Here is a 10325-nt window from a genome sequence, read left to right on the forward strand (position 1 = left end):
AGAATAGTTTTTGGAAAAAATTACAAATCCAAACGGAGCTATTTGTTTGTGAATGATAGCAATCCAAACAACATTTACTGTTTTCCAAAAAATAAACAGTAAATTTTTTGAAAAACATCCCAATAATTCAAGCGTGCATCTTTAAAATATGAGCCCAAAAAGATGTCACACACGAGACATCTTTGAAATGAACCCAAAAAGCAGCCTGTAACACACGAGACTTTTCCAACTTCAATCCAGTTGAAACACGACTTATCCTCTACTGCGGCGTAATCTTTACATTACATTAGATGATTTGAATCCTCCTCTTCAGCTTTTCTACAATCTACGCTAAAACTTGAATCGGACTACTAGCACTCTAGTAGTAGAAGATCACAAGATTCTTCCAAAGAATGGCTCAGCAACCCAATATAGCCATCATTGGAGCTGGGATTTTTGTTAAAACTCAATACATTCCCAGATTAGCTGAAATCTCTAATCTCTTTGTACTCAAAGCTATTTGGAGTCGGTCTGAGGTTCTTTAAGATTTCGTCTTCTTTTTCTTTCGTTACTGGTAATTGTTATCATGCATTTTCTTGAAAGAAAAGGGAGGAAAATGGTCGTTGAGAAGGGAAGAATTTAGTGGAAAGTTTCCTTTTTTTTCCTTGGATTTACTTTTCAATTTAACTTTGGGATGAAATAGCAAAAGGGATTTTCTTGTTTCACGCATTAAATCTATTTCGTTGCAAATTCTTGGAGGTTTGTGATGGAAGCGTTTTGTAATTGTGTTTCTTGCAAATGTGATTTGAGGAAAGTTTTATATATTTGCAATATTGTTTTTTTTTTTTCAGTTTTGGGAACTTGCATCGGGATTTTGACTGAGAAATTCTTGCAGGAATCAGCTAGAGATGCTGTTGAGGTTGCTAGAAAGTTTTTCCCGGAAGTGGAATGTAAGTGGGGTGATGGGGGACTTGATGAGATAATCAAGGACAGTTCCATTATTGGTGTTGCTGTAGTTCTGGCTGGCCAGATTCAGGTAAATTTGAATGTTCCCTATATAAATTATTTGTCAATAAAAATAGGTATTTGGGGTGTTAGGTACCGGAAAATGGTACTACTATAATTTTTATTTGACATTTTCTAATTTTGCCATGTTTTTTATGTTTGCATCCCTCTGATCGTAGTTTTGATTTAGGTAGCATTTGTGTTGTTGTGATTGTCTGGCGTATTGTTGCAGATATTTGATAGCTATTTCTCCCGCTCCCCAAGAGTAAAGAATGTAGCTTGTTTGTTTTTTGGAATAAAGAATTTTGCTTAGTTAGCTATAAGTATGTTAAAGTCTACCTGTCTTAAACAAAGTTTGTCTTGCTGTTGTCTGAATTTGAAGGTAGAGACAAGATAGTTCCATTTATTGTTTTGTAGTTTTCATTTTATGTGTTTACTCATGAAGTAAAATTTACTCTATGGAAAACTTATGTACATTCTTTGTAAACCAATAAAATGTTCACATTTTACACGGATTTCGTTGGTCTGCAAATGCTCTCATTTAATAACAAATGAATGTAAGGTATTGATTTAAAAAGGTCAGTTGAACAGAAAAGTCAACAAGAATCTTCAACATAATATGTTGGCAGTTCAAAACCCATTGAAATTTGACATGTTAGATTCTAAAAATTCACCAACTTTGTTTCACAACCCACTGCAGCTTTTCGTTAATTTAATAGCGTGTAATATGGGTCTTATTGTTAATTAGCGATATTACTATCATGGATGAGAACTCTTGTTCCCTATTTGGGTGTCAAACTTTGTAAAAACCACAGCAATAATCTGTAATTGGTGTTTGGAATTGATGACCAGAAACTTTAAACATGTACTTCATATAAAACTAATCTGCGCTATTTTATTACTGCAGTTCATGGTGTCATGCTACTAAATGCCTTTCGTTTATCCATGTAAATTAACTCATGCAGGTGGATATGTCATTGAGGCTGCTGAAAGAAGGAAAGCATGTCCTTCAAGGTAGTTTCAAGTTGAATTCTATCTCAGCAGGCATTTTTTCTTTTCTTAATATATAGACATTATGAAGCTTTTGTATTACAATTATAAACACCATAATAGTGTACTTATGTCTTGAATTTTATTCCATCTACTGTTAACTTTTGTACAGAATAATAGATTTTCTAGTCTTGTTCAATCAACTGACAAGGGGATGTTCTTTTCATGCACATTTTATTGCTTGGAAAAATGTTGGTGCTGAAGAGAAACCAGCTACAGCTTGTAAGTAGAACAGTATCTAAAAGCATATATCTCTTTCGTTCTGCAAATTCTGTTGCACTTTACCTCTTGAAAGTTGACAATATAAAAAGTGTTGCTCATGATCTTTAAGTGAAAATGTTATATATTCCATACCAGCATCTATAGCAATATGAAACTGCATAATCTTATCTGTTTTAGCTAATACGTAGATAACAAAGAGTTCTAGAGAGCAAAATTGGTATAAGCACACAACATCTTGTTCTAGACAACCATTTGGCACAAAGATTAGTACAATTATGATACTCTCACTATCTGAACTGAGGAATATCTTCTATTCTCCACCTAAGAGTAAACTCACACTTAAGATAATATTTTAGGTTGTCAGCCTATCAGGCCAATAATAAAAACTTCTTGGGCTCTCTTACACTTTGCGTGGAGTTGGAAGTATCTATTCTAGTTTCTTCTACTTGCTCTTGTGATGTCTTAAACGGCTGAAGAACAGATCGGCACAGAACTCCTTAGCCTTTGCAGATGGGTAATGGAGTCATCTTAGGGAATTTCTGTAACTGAAATTTTTATGGCAGCATTTATATTTCTAGATCCATTTTCCCCCTTTTCTGTAGTACATCTTATTTATACATCTACTTCAAACACTTCTCTTTCATCAACAACCATCGTTCTTGCTGATTCAGTTCAGCAGCCTAAGCGAATGCTACATAAAGTATCTATATTACGCAAATGGCGAGTCACCCTGTCTGCATGGAAGGGGAAGCTAGTCATATCTGGCAGCCACTTGGTTGTTTCTGTTGTATCTCCTTCATTGTCTTAATAAATGATGTCATCTAGCGCCATATGGGATTCAAGTCCCACATTTGGTTTTGATACTATCTCTATAGGTAAATTCCTTTTCAAACCATAAAATGTCAAAAGGAAAACATTGTATCCAACTATTCAAACTTTGTGAAGAAAAAATGGCTGCCATTGTACCCTTGAATTTGCCATCCAAAGCCTGGAACAGATGGATGGATGTATTGGTGATGCCATAATTCATAAAGTTTAGAACTACCCTCCATGTCTAACCTTTGGAAATAGTTCATGGAGTCAGTGAGATGGCCAGCTAAAATAAAAGAAATTATTGAGAGTGTGGAAAAGGTAATTATCGACTACGTCCATATGTCAATGTATCACTCTGTAGATTGCATTTCCATGTTTCAAATATCAACTATATATTTTACATCTTGAACAAGTCCAAGGAAAAAGCACAAGTTGCCAGAATATGCAGTTGCAAAACTTGTAATGGAGTCCTTTCTCAAGAGAACCTTTTAATGAAGTTCCCCCTTCCACAAGCAAGAAGCAGTACTTGCTGTGATATAAAAAGAAAAAAGGAAGCGATATGGGCCAACTCTTGATTGTTCCACAGGCTTCTAAGTGGGAGGTCTTGAACCTAGGACCTCCTACTTACAATCCCTACCCCCTTACCACGCAACCCAACCCTCCCCCCTTCCGCAGGCTTTTGTTATTTTTTCTCGTTACAGTTGGCTGCTTCACAGCTAGAGTGAAGGTTGCTAAGTCAGGAAACTATATTCAGTTGGTTGTTTGGAAGTTCCCGAAGGGCTTGTTATCAATGAATGGAATATTACTGCATATTTGTCAATTTTGTCCTTAATTCATTCCAAGCTAAATAAACAGGCAGTAGAGAGTCTTTTTGTAAATAGTGCATCTGACCCACTCATCGCTTAGTTGCTGTACCATTTCTGGCATTTTACTAAGATTTATAACCATGATATTCATTTCATATAAACTTGACATATCCATATTTATGTAGCCATTGATGAAGCGGAAGCTGCACTGTCCTCCTACCATTCTTTGCGGACCCACTTGCCTTTTCAACCTGTTTGGGCAGTTGCAGAAAATTATCGTTTTGAACCAGCTTTTGAGGAGGTTGTTCTTTTTTGCATACTGGACTCCATTTTTTATTTCGCATCTTTCGTAAATAAATGGTAATTTTTATTTGTTATTGTAGAGCAAAAAGCTAATGGCTGAAGTTGGAGATGTGATGAGTATCCAAGTTATTATTGAAGGATCAATGACTAGCTCAAATCCGTACTTCTCAAGTTCTTGGAGACGCAACTTCACTGTAAGTATGTTTTTAGCCAATCTTATCCCTGTGCCTTCAGGTTATGAATAACCATTCCTTTGTTTGGTATACTGATTCATGGAAGAACATTGTCTTGCTCGATGTTTTATTGACACGTATAAGCAATTTAAATACACAAAAATACTCCTGTCCTAAAATTGGTTTAACTCTAGCCAGTCTGGTCCTTTGTGAATTCAGAACTATCACGTATCTGCATAATCTATTTTAAGTTCTTGTCTGCTGATGATTACTGGCTAGAGATGATTTATTTAGACAATTTCATATGGCATGGGATGAAGCTTTTGTTGATTTGACTTGTTTTCTACTTGCTGCTTTATTTACATTCTGGCAGGGTGGTTTCATTCTTGACATGGGGGTTCATTTTGTCGCAGGATTGAGGATGGTAAGTTGATTTTTTCACTCTGAGGAACCATTGTTGATCTAATTTCCTTGTATGTCTAGCATTATGCACTTTAGAATTCCAATGTGATGCACTGGAGTTGTTGATTATCACTTTTTCTCTCTCCATTTTATATTTAACAAATTAAGTTCTCTAACTCTTAAATCTATCAAGGGTTTTAAATAATCCATCAGTTGTACTTGACATTTCTGGAAAAGAAACTAGGTTAACTTTAAAACTCAACCATGTTTTCCAAATTGTAATAGTTTTTTTCTGGATAATAAAGGAGCTGTTATCTGAGTACTTTAGGAAAGAATAAGTACAAAGAGTAAAGAAAGTCGGAAGGTGGTTGGTTTGAGGTAATATGAAGCAGGATTCCCCATTTGAAATTCTTCTATCTGGTTCTCCCATAAATACTCAGCTACAGAAATTACTGCAATAGGTATCAGTACTTTGGCAGAGAAGAGCCGGTCTTAAATGTTGCTATAGTCAAGAACATAATTTCTGCATGGTCAGTGAACTCGTAGATAATAACCTAATAGATTTCTTAATGGAGACCAATTATTTGGATTAGGATTAAGAATCGCACTCACACTGGGGAAATGAAAATGATTCTCGACAAAAAAATAAACCTTTATATTTGCTTGTTATAGTTCCTTTCACACTTGACAGGAACTTTGACTTTGTCTTGGATTCGGTGCTTTAGATTTAGATAGCTTGATAACCTATAGGATGTACAAAGGTACAATTGAAATTTTAATTATTGCAGTGAATTCATATACAGACAGCTGTTTATTGCATTTCTGAGAGACTTCTACTTGTTACCTTTTCTTCTTTTGAAATTGTAGCAGCAGTAAAAATGTTACTGTAAACCTGCAGGGTGCTTTGGGTCTGTTTCTGGAATCATTGTCAATGATTATCCTGTTAATATGGTGTCTTTTATTTTTCCACTAAAATTTTTCTAAATATATTTCCATTAACTCACAGCACAATTCTCTTACAACCTATAATGCATCATTTAAAAATAAATTGCTGTTCAAGTAGGAAAGGAAGAGGAACAGACTAAAACTGCAACCTATAATGCATCTTTTAAAAATAAATCAAGTTCTTACCCACAATAGTTACATGCTTCGTGATGCAATATTTGTTACTTTATCTGCCTAAATAGTTCCACAAGGTACTCAAGCATAAGTTGCAACAAATCATTTTCTATGCTACAAAGTATTGCTTATAGGTGTATGCTTTAATTTGATTTCTGCTTTCTGAATGAGCAGCTTGTTGGATGTGAGGTGTCCTCGGTGTCAGCCTTGACTTCTCATGTAGATTTGACTTTGCCTCCCCCTGATAACATCTCATCTACGTTGTAAGTTTCTCAAGCATAATTTGATGACAGTAGTGATGGAATAATAGCTGATTGGGAATTCTTGTCTCTTTAGTCAACTGGAGAATGGCTGCACTGGAGTTTTCGTGCTGGTGGTATCATCGAGATCACCAAAGGCATGCAGTAAATATATGCCTCTAAATCACTCATTTTCCACTCATTTTGTTTGAATAAGTTCTTTGTCTACAGAATACCTTGATTTTTTTACTGTATCTAATGCAATAGTTATGCCATTTTTCATTAGATACTCTGGCGAGTTGTGGGTCTAAATGGAACACTTCAAATTGAGAGGGGTAACCAAGATGGAAAGCATGGGTACTTGGTAATCAATGGCTTCTTGATATCTTGTACTATCAAAATTCCTAAGACCTAGGATGTCAGCTTCTTATTTTCTTTAGGTATAATTTCAAAAGCACTGCAAGCTTTCCCAGCTTTGCCATTTCAGTTTCTTGATAATGTGGCAGGTTACTCTTTACCTCGCTAATGGGCAGAATAAGAGCTTCTTCCACCCATTTAGTGGGGTTACTGAAGAACTAAAGGCTTTCCTGTCCGAAATTTCTCAGGCTACTCTAAAGGTAACTCAAATAGTTAAACTTTTACTCGATATTATGTAAATTTTTTGCTGAAGTAATTCTATGTTCTTAATCGTAGTGTATCATTTGAATTATTTGTCCCAATGTGTCACATAGCTCGACAACGTTGTTTGACGATCTTTTCCTTTTCTGGGTAAAATGTTATGTCATTGTCTCTAATTGTTGGAAAAGTCTAATTTCTCCCTCTAGTTTGCGAAACATCATCAACCCCTTTGCTTTTTTCAAACTTAAGATGAATGACTTCTGTTTTTATTGAATTTTATGTGGACATAGCTATAGTTTTCTAAATATTGCCTTATAAACTATTCTCAAGTGTCGTTTTTAAATATTTTTGAGCAATCACTAGAACATGTAAAGTGGTTTTCAACCAATACCACCTTTCCTGTGCCTCAACCTTCTTCAAGATCCGTCCCCCAGCCCTCTTCACCAACAACTGCTGCAGCTCATGGGAGTAGGAAGGTTTCTACAACATTAAACAATAATATTAACCTATGCACTTAACAAACTTTTTTGTCCTATGGAGTATAATGCTTTGATAAAACTTGATTCTTGTCCATTATCAACATTTCAAACTTAAATTGCAGGAAGCCACTTAGCACTTGCTTTTTCCTTGGCCACAGCTTTATTGAATGTGCAATGGATATCATGTTATGTGTTGCCTCTAGCTGTTGGCAAAGTCTAATTTCTCCCTCTAGTTTGTGAATTGTTAACCCTGCACCTCCTCTATTGTTAAATCTTAGGATGAATGACTTCTGCTATCTTCAATTTTTATGTGGTCACTACAACAGTGTACTGAAACTGCCCTTTTAATTATTCTTAAGTGTACTTCTAAAACATTTTTGAGTCATTTGTGAGCAATGTGCACAAATAGTTTTTAACCTTACTTCTCCAGTGCCTTAACCTTCTTCAATAATTTTATTCCCCTGCCTGCTTCATAACCACCTGCAGTGGCTCATGAAAGTAGAAAATTTTCTACAACGTTGAACAAAAGTATTCACTTTACTTACAAAATTTTTTGTCTTAAGGTTCATAATACTTAGATTTAACTTGATGCTTGGAAGTTATTAATAATTCAAACTTAAACTGCGGGCAGCTACTCTCTCAGCTATGGTATCTTAAAGATTTTATTGGTTGGGCACCTTTGATTCAATTTGTGGAGGATAAAACACTTATGTCTAATTCTTGGTGGAGTTATAATCAATATTTAGGAGACATTTACCCCTTTGTCGTGCTTGTACTCTCTCTCACAAGCAAGATTTATGTGTATTTTAATGTAAATTAGTGAACGGTATAATTCATGTGTAATGTACAATCCTTTTGATTGTTGCAGAAGGATAGTAGCTATGAAGTGGAACGCCGCTTGTCATTTGTGGAAGGTGTCAGGGATGTTGCTGTTTTGGATGCAATGCTTGAATCTGGAAAGAGGCAAGGCGCTCCTGTACAAGTGAAGAGATTTTAGATTCAAATTGTTGATTCACCTGTCCCACTATAGCATTGAGTTCCATTAAGATCCTCCAGCTAGGAACAGAGCGCATATTAAGAATAAAACTAGTCTGAGTCTGGAATCTCTCTCTTTACCTATAGATACACAATTTGAACATGCATGTACTTGTACATGTAAGACTTACAATGTCTTAGTGGCTAGTCACCTTATAAGGAAAGGCATGTTACTCGTTCGCTGTTTGCAGATTCTGTCCTTATTGCATATTATTTGGACCGTAAATGGAGCAACTTCTTGATAAGTTACATCATTGGAGAGTTTTGTGGAGTTTTAGGAACTGCAACTTCTGTGACATTCATAAGCAAATTTATTCTGCTAGGGATTGAGTTGCATAAATTGGTACAGTTACTTAAGTGGCTTGACTGAAAGATGCAAAGAGAATATTTTGTCTGAAAACAAACCTCTGGTCCAAAGTAGAATCTTCTCCCTAAATTTAGCTTTGACATTTACAATCAGGACTTGTCATTTAGTTGTGGCACAAGGCATGATAATTGTTGAAGATTGTTGAAGAGTTATTCTTTAACTGAATGAAGTGGAATGACTAATTAAGAACTCTATTTAGATAGAATCTGATATTGGAGCTGCCATCTTTATCCTCTGTCACGTTATATCTTGTAACCCCCTGGTTTTCCTAATTGGAGTATCGTGATATCTGAAGTCACTGCATCATTCTCTTTGTACCTAACTAATTGTTGTTATTTAGTGCTTATGAGACCTTTCTTTTAGGGTCTTTAACCTGATAACTGGATTGAGGACTAATTTAGTGTTGTGGTCCTAGAAGGTGAAGAACAGTTACTGTGCATGTGCTGACATTGGTTGCTGCGTAGATGTTGTTTCCTATCAGGCTTGCATGTGTTCAATTTTACTGTGTAATGTGACTACATGCTAGGCAAATTGCAGACAAACTTCTTTAAGTTGTGGACTAAAGTAATATCTCGTTTATGCTCTTTACTAACGTTTTATGAGAACTTGACCGCATCTAAGACATTTCAGGGAAAAGCATCCCCAACAATTTTGGACTTCTTTTCATTTACCTTCTTTCACCTCCCCTGACTTTTACTTCATTTGTTTATTCTTTTTTGGTAAATTGCATATCAATTGCCTTGCAACACTAGATAAATAAGTGGTGTCCGAAGTGTTAAATGGGGAAAGCAAATAAATGCAAGGTAGTAGGAGAATATACATGAATTTGTTATAGATGGAAACCTAGTGCAGAAAAAGTCCTTTTGCCCTCTTCCCATACATCCCTTATCCCCAACAATCCGTTGCCCAGCGCCATGTCAATAAACCCCTGCCAAAAAGGTAAGGAGGGAGAGCAAAGTCTGCAAAAATTAGAAATTGGGTTAGTGTACTGGATCGATCTTGGAGAGAGCTTGTATGCCTGGCAAACCTAGGAGGGCAATGGTTCAAGAGACATTAAGCATCTGGGGTTTGTAGAGGAGGTGGTAAAGGAAGGAAAGAGCACGGATCAAGAAGATACAGAAATTTAAGCAGGGTAGGAGGATAGGGAAACAGAGGAATGTGTCTATATAGTAAATGGTGATCTTTAAATAACCATTTTCAATAATTAAATAGCCACATGCAACACAACACTACGTTAAAACATGAAAAACATGTTTTTAATGTGTAGTTTAGTTGGAAAATAAAACGAAGAATTGAGATAGTAGTAGATCAAAGAGTTTAAAATATGTTACTTATAGTTGAATACAGTATCCAAGTGAATAATCTCTTTCTTTTTTTTAATGTTCAAGGATGGTTCTTTTAAATGAAGAGTTTAGTTGTTCACGAGCAAAGTTGCATATATTTAAACGACAAAGTTGAAGAATATTATGTTTCAAGTGTTAACTTTAAGGTGAAACTATTCTTTCCAAACACCATATCTCCTCTATTTTTAACTTAGTTGCGTTTCACATAAATTCTGCATATGATAAACAATTTCCAGGAATACATTGCTTGAATATGAACCTGGTTCTAACAAGCTTACATGCCCATGATTTTCAAAAACAATTCTTTGCAATGAAATTGGGTGTTGAAGGACCCTTGGAAACATAATGGGTAAAATATGTCAATTTATTAGC

The 10325-nt window shown here is 35.5% G+C and overlaps 1 protein-coding gene across 2 annotated transcripts; it reads left to right on the forward strand.

Annotated features, from left to right (window-relative positions):
• Window positions 1-55: 55 nt before the first annotated feature.
• On the forward strand, window positions 56-8497 carry LOC113701248 (dehydrogenase FPY6). 2 transcript variants are annotated; one of them, XM_027221809.2, is made up of 12 exons: window positions 56-515; window positions 875-1015; window positions 1950-1998; window positions 2239-2256; window positions 4061-4176; window positions 4259-4372; window positions 4725-4775; window positions 6047-6135; window positions 6209-6269; window positions 6398-6475; window positions 6618-6728; window positions 8077-8497. In XM_027221809.2, the coding sequence occupies exons 1-12, from the start codon at window positions 393-395 to the stop codon at window positions 8203-8205; spliced, it is 1080 nt and encodes a 359-aa protein (XP_027077610.1). In that variant the 5' UTR covers window positions 56-392; the 3' UTR covers window positions 8206-8497. The 2 variants fall into 2 exon arrangements, with proteins under 2 accessions (XP_027077610.1, XP_071909549.1); XM_072053448.1 differs by lacking the exon at window positions 2239-2256 and having other exon boundaries at window positions 244-515; window positions 8077-8338.
• Window positions 8498-10325: the final 1828 nt, after the last annotated feature.

This window comes from Coffea arabica, chromosome 1e, assembly GCF_036785885.1.
Source record: "Coffea arabica cultivar ET-39 chromosome 1e, Coffea Arabica ET-39 HiFi, whole genome shotgun sequence".
In the NCBI taxonomy this organism is placed as follows: Eukaryota; Viridiplantae; Streptophyta; class Magnoliopsida; order Gentianales; family Rubiaceae; genus Coffea; species Coffea arabica.

What these genes read in the sequence shown, in the direction of transcription:
- LOC113701248 (XM_027221809.2), top strand. Translation starts at nt 393, where the DNA reads ATGGCTCAGCAACCCAATATAGCCATCATTGGAGCTGGGATTTTTGTT. An exon ending in ATGGAAAGCATGGGTACTTG is followed by an intron (nt 6,476 to 6,617) that starts GTAATCAATGGC and finishes ATAATGTGGCAG; the next exon opens with GTTACTCTTTACCTCGCTAA. An exon ending in TTTCTCAGGCTACTCTAAAG is followed by an intron (nt 6,729 to 8,076) that starts GTAACTCAAATA and finishes TGATTGTTGCAG; the next exon opens with AAGGATAGTAGCTATGAAGT.